Here is a 14,400-nt window from a genome sequence, read left to right on the forward strand (position 1 = left end):
ACCTCAGTAATGTTTCTATCTCAGAGTGACCATTATTTCTTCTACAACTTACAACTGTATAATCATTTCACTGACCACCCAAACTTCACTAAGTAAAAGTGGGATGTAGTACGTTCCCTAAGACACAAGATGGCACAAAATATATCTTTATTAAATTATCTTCATTTTTAATAACTCACGTGCATTTATTTAGTTAACACACACTGAATAAATATATAGGCTACCTTTTTGTTCAAAGAAAAGACTACTAGCTTCCCATCAAAACAGTATGTGTTTCGATGATACTAATGGAACAAACGATCTATCTGTATTGTTTTACCCTGCCTCCTCTGTAACCAGTAACACACATGTCTGAAATGCCTGGGTCAGGTGAAGAGAGTGTTCTGTAGCCAAGGAATGAGAGAAAAATGAGGTGTAACAGCCTCCACGTTCAATAACGGTCGCTCAGTCCTGAAAATTTTATCTCAAATCTGTTCTTGTTTCCATCATCCATCTGACCATAATCCTAATCCAATTCATCACACCTGATGTGTCCCTGCCCCTAATCCTCACTTTAAATCCACCCTCCACGGGCCGTGCAGGACATCCACCCAGAATGCCGAGTCCTCTGAATGGTCCTCCTTCATGTCCAAGGTCCTAAGGATTTGAGCTCTATCTGTTGATCCCCACGCCCTTCTCATTTTCTGCTCTGTGTCGATGTGCATTCCCGCCCCCCCGCCCCGCACGATGCCAGTCCACACTCCGCATGTTGTGCCACAGGCAGGACCTTCCATATCTTTCTTCTGGTGAACTCTACTTCCTGGAGTTGCCTTCACATGGAACAGTTTCCAATCTTTCTTAACCGGATTTTACTATAACTCATAAATCTATCCTCACTTCAGGCATCCTGTTCTCCAGAAAATCTTCTCTGAACCCCTAAATGCACTGAGAAGCTTTATTTATGCTCTCATGCCTTCCAATGCTTAGAACTTAACATGTTATACTTAGATGTTCATGGATCTGTCATGCCACCTACTCTTAAGCTTCTTTTTTAATTTTTTTAAGTGTTTTTTTATTTTTGAGAGACAGAGAGAGAGACGGAGCATGAGTGGGGGAGGGGCCGAGAGATGGGGAGACACAGAATCCGAAGCAGGCTCCAGGCTCCGAGCTGTCAGCACAGAGTCCAATGCGGGGCTCAAATTCACGAACTGTGAGATCGTGACCTGAGCAGAAGTCAGACGCTTAACCGACTGAGCCACGCACGTACCCCGTATTCTAAAGCTTCTTAAGAAAATTGACATTTTATTCATTCCCGTGTGTCTTGCACGTAACACAATGCCAAGTGCCAGGGAGACAGTCAATACATGTTTATTTTAAACCAATCTTTCTGCCTATTCCCAGGCCACCATGCGTGTAGCTAAAAATTCACAACCAGAATCAGGGGTTGTAGTTCAAATTTATATGACCAGTGCCACTAAGTGCCTTTCACTTTCCTACCCCTTTTTTCTCCCAATTTCCCAAATTACTATTTCAAAACCTTCCATCTCTTCCCAAATCTCCTTCCCTCCCCCACCCTCCTTTGCAGCTGAAGACCTTGTTTTCTATTTTTTTTTTTTTTTTTGAGGAAATGGAAACAATCAAAAGAACACTTCTCCCAAGTTCCTACTGCCCACTCCCTATATCAACACAAGCGCATCCCTGCCTTGCTTCCTGTTCTTTTGGATAAAATATCTGTGCTCCTAGCAAAGGCCAGTTTCCACTTGTGCACTGTCACCCACTCCCTCATACTCAAGAAACCCACTCTGGCAATTCTCCCCTCTTCCCTGTGACTCATTAACTTCCCATCTCTATCTACTTGCTCATCATATGTGCCGTTACCTCTCCCATCTTCAAAGCCTTCTCAAGCCCACATCCCTGCTCCAGCAAAGGCTCTACTCCTCACCTTGTCTCCAATGTCCCCTTGCCCATTCTCTCATAGAACCACGCCCATCACGGTTCAACCCGAACTCCTCTTGCTCAGGCCATCAATGACCTCCATGTTGCTAAATCCAGTAACTATCATTAACTTACTTAGCAACAGCATCTAAAACTATCGGCTCCTCCTTCTTAAACACTTTCATCGCGTCATTTCTGTGACACATTTTTCTCATCCCCAAAATGGCCATTTATTCTAAATCTCTATTGCTGATTCCTCATTCTAGTCCAATCTCTTAAGATTGGAGAGCTCTAGAATCTCAGCCTTTAGCTGCCTCTATATGTACATCCACGTTCTTGGTAATCTCATGTCTCCCATTCTCCCTATGCACTAAGGGTCACAAATTTATTTTGCAAGCCTAATCTCTCCCCTGAACTTCAGACTTGTTTGTCTACACCCCCTCTTCTGCAGCTCCACCTGGACGTGAACGGGGCATCTCAAATGTAACACGTCCAAAACGAGGCTCCTATTATTCTCTAAGTGTCCCACCCACCCCAATTTCCAGTACTCATTGAAACCTCTTCCCGCCATGGCCTTTTGCAAAGCACCCAATGGCAATTCCACATTTCCAGTGGCTCAGGCCAAACACTGGAGTCACCCTTGACTCCTTCTCTCACTGCCAGTCCACCAGCAAATCCGGAGCTCTACTTTCCAAATATGTCAAACTACAGCACACCTGTGTTCAGAACCTTCCAAAGGCTTCCTATCTCACTGAGTTGAAGTTAAGGTATTAGCAGTGGCACTAAGGCACTATGTGATGGAATCCCCCATTGCCCCTCTGAGCTGTTCTCCCCGTGCTCCAGCCCCCCAAAACACTCCAGCCAAACTACCTCCTTGCTCTTCCTTAAGCCTACTAGGCATTCCCGGACCAAGGCACTTGCATTTTTGTTCTTTGCCTGTAACGTTCTGCCTCAGATAGCCTCAAGACTCACTCCCTTCTTTTCAGATTTCACTCAAATTTCATCTTTCAAAAGGCTTTTCATGCCTTTCCTAATTAAAAATCCATCAGCATTCCTCACCCCCACTTCTATTCTCTATCAAATCTATCATCATTTAGCGTACTATAAAATTGATTTATTTACTTATTTTTATTTTCTCCTCTACCTAAACATAAGCTTCTTAAGGAAAGGGATTTTTGTCTCGTATGCCCACTGTGAGACCCCAAGTGCATCAAAGAACGGTTCATACGTGGTAGACATTCACTAAATGCTTGCTGGAAAAAGAAAGAATATATGAAATAAAATGTGAATGAATAATTACCTATTTGCTTTTAAATCTCTTTTTTTAATGTCTATTATTTTGAGAGAGAGAGAGAGAGAAGTGAGAGCACAGAGAAAGGGCAGAGAGAAAGAGTTCCAAGCAGGCTTTGCACCGTCAGCACAGAGCACAGCACGGGGCTCAAACTCACCAACCACAGATCGTGATCTGAGCCAAAATCAAGAGTTGGATGTTTAAGTGACTGAGCTACCCAGGCACCTCTGCTTTTAAATCTTTTTTATATCGTGAACTCTATTTAGAGCCTAAGGAAATCCTCTCCATAAACAAACAAAAATGTTTATATGTATGTGTGTATTTTATATACATATTATTTATTACATACGTCCTATTTGTTTACACATAAATATATAGATACTTATATCTATACATTTGCACATCGTTTTAGAGATTCTAGAACTGGTAGCATTTATTCGATCCAAATGAGGGATCTGGTTTTAGATGATCACAAACATTGGCACAAAAATGTATTATTTGTTCTTCACACTTTAACTTATGTTTTACTTGGGGCATTTTACTACATTTTGCTTCTTTTTTTTTTTCCTGTTTTCTTGAAATGTGGATCTCCAATAAAGTACTATGTACATAGTAGTCTGAGTGGTAAGATTTATAATTCTGAATCAAGAGAGCAATAATGTGGTGACAGATGGAGGTTAAAATATACATATACATATATATATATATATATATATATATATATATATATATATATATATGGATTCCAGAAAGGAAAGAAAAATTGTGTAGTGGTAAAGTAACCAAGGAGTGATAACAAGCAGGTTGACCGTGAACCAGAAGCAGAGGGAAGGCAGGGTAGACGAGTGGATAACTAGAAAAGATGGGTGGTAGAAAGTCAAGCAAGGCCAAGGGAGTTTTCTCTCTTCCCTCTGAGTTCTCAACACCTACATTCAGATAACAATCTTCCCCTCTAAAATAAAAATAAAAATAAATAAGCTTTCTTCCTTTGGTATCACAATAGTGCTATTCATATGAAATTATTTAAGGAGTTTTATTTTGTCCCTAAATTTTGACATCTGGGGTGAAACAGGTGATGGAGTTTTTTTTTTTTTTTTTTTAATTTTTTTTTTCAACGTTTATTTATTTTTTGGGACAGAGAGAGACAGAGCATGAACGGGGGAGGGGCAGAGAGAGAGGGAGACACAGAATCGGAAACAGGCTCCAGGCTCCGAGCCATCAGCCCAGAGCCTGATGCGGGGCTCGAACTCCCGGACCGCGAGATCGTGACCTGGCTGAAGTCGGACGCTTAACCGACTGCGCCACCCAGGCGCCCCAGGTGATGGAGTTTAAAGAGTCCACTTCTCATGATGAGCAGCGGGTGTGGTACAAAAGTGCTGAAACACTATATTGTACACCTGAAACTGATATAACCCTTTATGTTAACTATACGGGAATGAAAACTTAAAACTCCATAAGAAATTTTTAAATCTCTAGTTTCTTCCACACACAAAAAAATTGTGACATCCACTTCAGAGAGAGATCCTAATATTTTATCAAAAGAACGAAGATCTTTGCAGAGTAACACAATGTGAAGAATTGATTCTCTTAAGGCAAAATGAATAAACCACCCCTCTAAATGTGATCAAAGGTTTCAGGAAAGGGTCTCTTCAACTTTGGCCTGACACTTCTCATATAGTGCTCAGCTCTAAGCAGTTCAAGTTTCTTACCGTTTGGCTCAAGTCTGTGTTAAGTTCTTTTACGGATAAAAAGAAATTACTGTAGAATAGAAAGGAAGAATAGAAAGGAAGGAAATTAATAAAACAAAAAAAGCCTCTGAACTGCTTCCTAGCCCAGCACTCAGTCAGCAGCATGGTGCACTGGCCCTGCTTCTCCCTGCTGTGGTGCAGGAGGCCCACCGGACGCTTTGAACTACCTTTACGACATCCTCCTGGTCTTCTGGTAGGCAGGCCGGGTCTGGCAGGGCTTCCAGATAATACCATGAAAGAGACAATGCTATACTTTCCTTTTTCACTCCAAATAGTCAGTGCCTGATTCAAGAACTAAGCGCTGGAAATGTCTTCTACCAGAGCAGTTGAGGAAAGGAGGGTTCGTTTCTCTTTGGACACAGACCAGAATAACCCTGAGAGAAAGTTCCAGGCAGACCCATTAATCGTTCATTTTAAAATAAAGACATGTTTAGCCAAAAGTCAATGGATGTTGAGTTATCACAACTTCCTAAAGATCTACATTTAGTATATGACATGATAGTTCATTCAACATCCTGGAAGAATTCCCATGAAGAGAATTTGTTCCAATACAATCCCAGTGCAGGGATTTTTCTTTATTTATGGAATGTGCCTATCACTAACATAAACATTATTGTTAGAAGTTTCCTTGTTTCTGTATGAAACGGTGTGTTTGTCCACACCGTATCTTTGAAGTATTTTTCAAATCACATTTATATTACAATGTAATATGTACAGAAAAGCACTCATATAAAAAGGCTTGTGCTTGATGAATTACCACGAAATGGACATATCTTGTAACCAAGCCACCACTGAGGTCAGAAGGTGACCTGAGAAGCTGTACTGTGGCCCCTTCCAGGCATCTCTCCTGTTCCCCTCAACTGCTCTGAATTTTAAAACAATTCTAATGAAATGTGATTCGATTAAAAATAGCTAAAGTAAGTCTTAAAGACTTTTGACATGAATAATCATACACGTACTGAACGATCTTTCTCCAGTAAATAGGCCGATGTGCTTTTTTTCCCCAAAAGGCCAATTTCCGCATCAGCATGACTTCCCCCTCATGATGAGGTTCACAGGAGGACCGTATAACATGGATTATGTTTCTGCAGCCTAGCATTACATTTTTGCGAGGCCTAAGGGATCCTGTGGAAAGGGATCCTTTCCAGCAATGTACAGAGACAACAGATGTTCACATGGGTGTGGTAGACGCCCCCGAGATGGCCCCCTATGCTCCTTGCCTTCCTGGCATTCCCACCCTTATGTAATTCTCCCCTCCTTGAACACGGGCTGACTTTTATACCAAAGTTTTATGCTCCTAATGCACAGTGCCCTGTAGCTGTAATATGGTGTCACAGCTGAGACAGGACTGATCCATCTTGCTCACTCACTGTTCCTGTCTTACTCACTCTGGGGAAAGCCAACTTCCATTTGGGAAGCTACCGTATGTTCACAGAGCAAGGAAATGTGTGAACAACTGGGACCTCAATCCAACAACATGCAAGGAACTGGATCCTGCCAACAACCATATGATAGATAGAGCCTAGGATCACATCTTCCCCAATGGAGGAATGAACAAAGTCCCGGCTGATGCCGGGATTGCAGTCTGTGAGAGACCTGGAAAAGAAACATCTAGCTCCATGCCAAGATTCCTGACCCACAGAAACTGTGAAAAGACAAATGTTCATTGTCGGTAGTTGGTAAATTTGGGGTTGTTACCTCACAATAGATAACTAATACACAGGGAGAAAAGAAAAAGCTGAATTCATAAATTCCATGGCCACAGTGCATGGAGAGCAAGAGGTCACAGAGAATCATATTATGGGCCAATAAAAGCTTTGAATTCTTTGTACAAACCTGGCCTCCCTGTGGCCAGGTCAGGGCATGGTCCTGTGACCATCTAGAGTCCTGAGTTGCTATTCTGTGCTTAGCTATTCTGCTAAGACCATAGTCTTTCTCCTTCTAGAAATGGCTTGAACTGTCCATCCTCTCCTTAACATGTTCCTTGTTTCTCCCAACATGGACTGCAATATATCATCCATTGACATACATTTCCTCCTCCATGAATGTCCTTCCTTCTAACCCTAATATTCTTCATCTCTTACTCACGGACCAGTTGTCAGCATCTTCATGACTTTGTCCCTAATGGCTTCAGATAGGCAGCCATGTCCCTCCTCTGGGGCTACCAAAGCACCCAAGCTTGTATCAGCTACACCGCTCAGCAGACCACATTCTATTTTCCTCTCTGTTCCACCATCCAGTGTGGGGCACTCAGTGGTCCCAGTGCCCAAGAATAGAGCCTCGTACACAGTAAGATTCAGGAAATATTGGTCTAATGAAAAATGTATTCACTCACATCAGTTATCACAAATAAGATCGTAAAATACTACACTGAATGACCAAACATGTTTATCAATTTCATACATACCATGGAATAGAACATTTTTGGCTCTGAAAGGAGTGCTGCTAATGTCGATCATTAAACGTTAGAGAATTTCTCTACACTTGGTTTTTCTTTGTATAATTAAAATACTCCTCTTCCTTTTCTTTTTCAGCCTCATTTTTGCAGCCTCTTAGGATGCTTAGCTATTCTACTAACAGGGACATCTGACGAAGAGTCCCTCAGCCGTTTCTTTGTAGCCTTGGCTTTTGATTGCTATTTCTTCCTGGAAAGAGACTCAAATTCTTGATGCAAAAGGACATATACAACCCAGGATGAAACTGCAGAATCTATCAAGGCTTTTCAGCATCTATAAATCTTCTGCTAATTTGGGACTATTTTACAAAGTCTCCTGGCCTCCTCCTGTTCATGCTATAATCTACATGTGAAAGCAGGATGCTTTTGTTGTGAAGAACCATTTTAGTTGAAGAGGACCTGGAAATAGCCTCAGTACGTTTTGCGCCCTGTGCCTCATTCCCATTGTGAAAACACTTGCTAGTCTATTACCATCGAGTGTACCTTTTCCATTGCCTGTCTCTCACGTGTTTCTTCACTCCAGAGCCTACGTCTGAGAATCATGAAGTCTTGGCTCTATCTGAAATCTAGATATTTTCTTCTGGAAGTAGGAGAGAAGCAGAATGGCACTCTTTAAGGAATCCAATGAAATTCCAAAATCTTATGAATCTCACTGTTTATTCTCACAAGTTGACTATCCCAAGCCTTCATCAACATTTACTGTGCTAAGTAAAGGGTACAGAAAAAATTACACATGGTCCTTATCTTCTAGGAGCTTGACATTTGAACTTTTATACCAAAGTGAATGTAAAAATCAAGGCCTATTGTAGAAAAGTGCATTTGGTGCTACTGTGCAAACGTTCTAGTACTTTAAGGAGGCCAAAGGTCATCCTAACCTACAGAGATTATAGTTACTTTTACTGCCCTCCCCTCCACCCAAACACACACACCGGTGGGCATGAATCTCTGCAGAAGCAGCCATTCCTTGCCCCACACCCAGAGTTTATCCACAATCTGAAATTTTTTACCTTCAATGTGCTGTTCAAGGTTCGGATTTTGTGAAGTTTCTCATTTATGGATGGATTCTTACATCGCTTCACAAAGGACTTTCTCAGCTCCTTTTTGGTTGAAGGCCGTCGGTCCCCGAGAGGAGAGAGACTAGCTTGCTCCAACGATTTGTAGAGTCTCTCCATTTCGTCATCTTCAGACACCTTTGTTTCCTCTATTAAAATAAAAATTTTTTAAAAAGCAATAACAATAAACCCAGTTGAAGTCAAATTGAGAACATGAGACATCGTGGTCTGAACACCAGGCCCTGCTGACACTTGATCTCGCACTTCTAACTTCCAGAACTATGAGACAATAAATTTTTGTTGTCTAAGCCATTCAGTTCATGGTACTTTGTAATGACAGCGCCATGTTCCCTTCGAAGGCACTAGGGAAGGCTCTGTTCCAGGCCTCTCTCCTAGATTCTGTCAGTTCCTTGGCTTGTGGCAGAATTCCAGTCTTCATGGGGTGTTTTCCCTCTGTGTATGTCTCTGTGTCCAAATTTCCTCCTTTTAGAAGGATGTCGGTCACATTGGATTCGGGGCTCTCCCTCCTGACCTCATCTTAACTAATTAAATCTGCAACAACCTCATTTCTAAGAAGGGCACATTCTAAGATACTTTTGAACTAGAATTTCAACATAGAAATTTTGGAAGGACAAAACTGAACTCGTGATAGTCCACCATCTAGCTCCCTCCAAATTCATGTCCTTCTCACATGCAAAATGCATTCACCCAATCCCAACATCTCCAAGAGTCTTAACCCATTCCAACATCAATTCTAAGTCCAAAATCTAATCCAAATAGCATCTAAATGTGGTATTGGTGAGACTCAGAGAATGATTCATCCTGTGGCAAAATTCCTCTCCATCTGTGAATCTGTGAAACAAGTTATCTGCTTCTAAAATACACTGATGGGACAAGCAAACTCTAGCAAACTAATATATAATCTAAAGCTTGAGAACCATTGCTCCTGATAAGTTTTTAATGTCCTTCCTAAAACTGCCCTTTGAGAGAAGGAATCCCCATGTGATATGTGGCTTTGAGCAGATAATGATCATTTCTCATGCTGCCACATACCTCCACCCCCCTTCTTAACCACAACTTGCTAACCTCAACCCAAATGCTTCCAGTGACGTGACTCTGCATGGGATCTAGTGGGGGACCACATGAACTAGGCTAAGTCAATGACAGTTCCACATACTGGCCAGAGTCATTGATTCAGGGATAAGCAGATGTCTCAGGTCAGAACAACTGGGGCCAGGAAGACTCAGTTCTGAGACTTGGGTGGGATATCAGGGAATCAATCTCTCTTGTTTTCCTAAACATGTGATAATATGAGCTGGAGGCTTCCACAGATCACCCCAAGAATCGTGAGAATGGAGCCAATCTATAGGATACAGCTGAAATATGGATCTTGGTCACTCTACTGGAGCCCTTGCAGTTCTGGAAGCCAATACATTGCCTTCGTTAAGCAACTGTCAGTGTAGTTATCAATCACACACAACTGAAAGGACCCCAAATGATATAGGTTACCCAAAGAAAATCTTCATCTCTGGATATTGCCTTAATACCCACTAGAACTTTGGTCCTTTATTCCTTCATTCCCCGAAAATAATTTTTGGAAAGACACACAGCAAGATTTCTTTGTCCACGATGTACTTTTTAGTCTCTAGGTGTTTTACATCTTACTCTGAGAATAAGCTTGATAGAGGGCCATATCAAAGGTATGGCATTAGGAAGAACTGAAACAAAAGAGGCCTCTCCAAAGGGTAGAGAAAAGCATACAATATTAATATAGGAGCTTCGAAATCAAGCAAAATTGATTTAATTTACAGTTTATTTTTCTAAGATTAGACATCTTTAAGCAATAACTTTTCCTCATCTACTACCAGAAAGCCACCACAAGGTGTTGCCAATGTTTTTTTCATAAAATGGAGGGTAAAGATGTTGAACTAACTTTGCAACTGACATCAAGTATCGGTCAGTAAACCTCTTTGCTCTCTACCAAAACAGACTCCATAAAGGGGGGAAATATTCAAAACTGCATTTGAACACAATTAGAACTTCTGGCTCAGACTGTGTGCAGACATCAAAAGTGAGTTTTTCTCAATAAGCACATGAAAAGATGCTCAGCATCATTAGTCATTACAGAGAATCCAAATCACAACCACAATGAGATACTACCTCGCACCTGCCAGGATGACTAAAATCAAAAAGACAGACAAAGTAAGTGTAGAAAAGGATGCGGAGAAGCTGAAACCCTTATACATTACTGGTAAGGATATAAAACGAAGTCACCACTTAAGGAAAAGGTTTGGCACTTCCTCAAAAGCTAAACAAAGAGTTACCATATGACCCGACAATTCCACTCCCAGGTACATACTCAAGAGAATAAAAACGGCATGCTAACACAAACTTGTGCCAACTGTTCATAGCAGTACAATTCATCATAGACAAAAGGTGGGAACAGCTTAAATGTTCATCAACTGATGAATGGATAAACCAAATGTGGTATACGCACACAATGGAATATTATTCCATAACTGAAAGCAACGAAGTACTGATACATATTACAATATAGATGAACCTTGAAAACATTCTGCTAACTAAAAGAAGTCAGTCACAAAAGACCACACACTGTGTCCCATTTACATGAAATGTCAGAACAGGCAAATCCATAGAAACAGAAAGTAGATTTAGTGGCTGCATGGGGCTGGGGAAGGGACAGGCAGAAATGGGGAACGATAGCCAATGTGTATAGGTGTGTGTGTGTGTGTGTGCGCGTGCGTGTGTGTGTGTGTGTGGTATTGAAAATGTTGTCAAATTCAATTGTGGAGATGGTTGTCCAGCTCTCTATATATACGAAAAAACCACTGAACCATTTTTATACATGAATTATATGGTATGTGGAATATATATCAATAAAACTCTGAGAAAGTAGGTTTTTAGGAGATTGTCCTGATAACTGAGGATACTTGCACAGCAGGAATACTAAGCATGGTAACAGTCCTGTAGTTAAGCTGTAGATACCAGAAAGTCTCAAGAAAACTGAATTAACAGATATCAGACTCTCAGAGGGGACATTAGGATTGAGGACCCTGGGGCATTTCAGACATACAAGGATACGACAGTTTTTATATGTCCTTTTTTCTACAGCAAGGCAAGTGAGACTCCACTTTGAATAAAGCCTAAACACACAGCTTTCAGTGCCACAGGATTTAAGTACTATCTATTTAACAAACTTCAGGAAGTAAACCAAATAAGTATATAAGAAAGAAAATAAAATGGTTTCTTTAAATTTCTCTGTGTTCATGAAGCACCTCAGTTGTGCCACTAAAGATGGTGATCGAAAATAAAATTACTTGTGACTAGTACATTACTTCATAATTAAGTCAGGGTAAAATGATTATGTTAAGACCACATATCTAGGGGCGCCTGGGTGGCGCAGTCGGTTGATCGTCCGACTTCAGCCAGGTCACGATCTCGCGGTCCGTGAGTTCGAGCCCCGCGTCGAGCTCTGGGCTGATGGCTCAGAGCCTGGAGCCTGTTTCCCATTCTGTGTCTCCCTCTCTCTCTGCCCCTCCCCCGTTCATGCTCTGTCTCTCTCTGTCCCAAAAATAAATAAACGTTAAAAAAAAAAAAATTTAAAAAAAAAAAAAAAAAAAAAAAAAGACCACATATCTAATTCAAAAGATAGGAAACTGGTAAAGCTAAAAATAACTTTAGAAACTTAGAATAAGGTGGTATAAAGTACATTCCCTAAATGAAAAATAAACAGGGCTGCTTTGGATAGTTTTATCATGATTTAATATATTTATATAGATATATTTCATCTTTATGTTAAAATATCAGGAATTATCTTTCTTCCCCACACACATTCCTTTCCCTGACTGAAATTTGGGGGCATTAATCGTGAGCATATGGGTGTGTATGTGTGTGCATTATGGATGTGGTGTCTGTGCGTGGGTAGCGTGTATGTGGTATGTGATGCGTGCAGTGTGTGGTGTAAGTGTGCAGAATGGGGGGTGTGGTATGGGTGTGATGTGTGGGGTCTGTGTGTGGTCTGTAGGTATGTAGGGGGGTGTGCATGTGTGTGCGATGCGTGTGCAATTTGATCCTCCAGAAATAAACCCACAGGTAAAGCGGACCTGTTGGGATTACCGGAAGTTAATACAGAATTCCCCTAAAATATGACCAAATAATGTTCAAAAGACACTCTCTATTTGAATTCACTTAGAAACTGAGGTAATAGGAAGCTGCAAGTGTGCTCAGATAAGGCTAAAACTGCTGGGGCAAGGGGGAACCTGACAGGTGAATGTTCCTGCTGTGCTCTCGCCTCCCAGCCATCCAGCACCCCCTTCTGGGAGGAAACCTGAAACCGAAAGATTAGATGTGCATCTGACCTCTAAGAACCAGATTCCAGAATTGCCCACAAGCATAAGGACAATACAATAACAAATGGTGACATTAAGAGTCAAGAAAATATCTCTATTGGCTCTTTTGGGTCATAATCTGAGAGATGTACAGCATATCGCTAAATACTCAAGGGACAAACCTATGATCCAACCCCTCCCGTGACCCAGCTGGGAGCTCTGTCTTGTTTTTCCTGCCACTAATGGCTGGTGCTTGGGTCTTCACGGGGCCATAAGATGAACAGCCAACAATAATGGAAGCAGATGATAAACAGGGTTCACAGGACAACTAAAGACACAACAGGTATAAGCACAACAAAATACAACTTACACCTGACCCCAGAGCACAGGTGAGTAGTGCTGGTGTGTTAATCCTGTGCCTCGAAGGGGCTACTGCATAAAGTAATGTTTAAAATCTCCCTTTCAAGAGCACCCGGGTGGCTCAGTCGGTTGAGCGCCCAACTTCACCTCAAGGCATGATCTCACGGTTCGTGGGTTCAAACCCCGCATCAGGGTGTCTGCTGTCAGCACAGAGCACGCTTCAGATCCTCTATCCCCCTCTCTCCCTGACCTTCCCCTGCACGCTCTCTCTCAAAAATGAATAAACTTTAAAATAAATTCTCCCTTTCATGTTTTCATGTAAATACTTTTCTAAATTATAATTCCATATTAAGAGATATTAGATTATTTGTCTTATTTTAACCAGACTGTAGAAGGAGCAAGGAAAAAGACTGCTGCCAAAGACCGCTGGTCTATCTCACATTGGAAGCAGAAGTCACCTTTATCATCTCCACATCCCTTATCTTTTGCAGCAAAATAAGTGAATTTTTTCTGACAGTCCAGTGTTCACGCAATTGCCAGCCTTCCCCTCAAGAGCTCAGTCCTTCTTACATAAAATAACAGGACTTCAACTCCCTTCACCACATACGGCACTTGACAGTCTATCTCATCCAGCTCACAAGGCTTTGCCAAGGAAGATGATAACTATTTTTATTTTATGGAGGGGGGAAAAAATGGAGAGTCTTGAAAAACAGTAAGTGATCTTTCCAAAATGTAAATCAGCGATGGAATTAAGAACAGAAGTTCAATTCCACACTGTGCAGGCCCGTGAGTTTCTAGACCAGTCTTCTCAAACTTTAATAGGCAAACAATCACCCAGGGCTTCTGTTAAAATGCAGAATCCGACTCAGCCAGTCTAGCATGGCTTTGAAGCCTCTCAATTATTAACAAGCTCTCAGGTGATGCTCAAACTGCTGGCCCATGGACTGTGCTCTGTGCAGCAAGGCGAGACTGTCACAAATTTGTCATGCAACCCCAGCTTCAACTCACTGGAAGAGAAAGGGACTCGAGTTACAGGTGAAAAGTAGGGACTCATCCAGAAAGCAGCTCACCTACTTTTTCTCCGGGACCCTTTACACCTGTTAGACTAGCTCAAAATGTCTCAGGGGATCCAACTAGCAAACTCTCTCAACGGAGGTCCAAGTAACGCAGAGATTTAAACTCTAGGAAGAAATAGGATTTTTGTTTAAATAAGATCTTTCTTGGTGACATC

General features: G+C 41.5%; 1 protein-coding gene across 8 annotated transcripts in view; it reads right to left on the minus strand.

Moving 5' to 3' along the window:
- Positions 1 to 14,400, minus strand: part of IPCEF1 (interaction protein for cytohesin exchange factors 1) — a 184,795-nt gene that overhangs the window by 5,154 nt on the left and 165,241 nt on the right. For all 8 annotated transcript variants that reach the window (XM_086708183.1, XM_086708181.1, XM_025925304.2 and 5 more), the window contains one exon: positions 8,416 to 8,609. In XM_086708183.1, coding sequence (XP_086564309.1) covers positions 8,416 to 8,609 — 194 coding nt within the window. The remainder of the gene's footprint in view (positions 1 to 8,415; positions 8,610 to 14,400) is intronic.

The sequence above is a fragment of the Puma concolor genome, chromosome B2 (genome assembly GCF_028749965.1).
Source record: "Puma concolor isolate L17-30 chromosome B2, mPumCon1.1.hap2, whole genome shotgun sequence".
Classification (NCBI taxonomy): domain Eukaryota; kingdom Metazoa; phylum Chordata; class Mammalia; order Carnivora; family Felidae; genus Puma; species Puma concolor.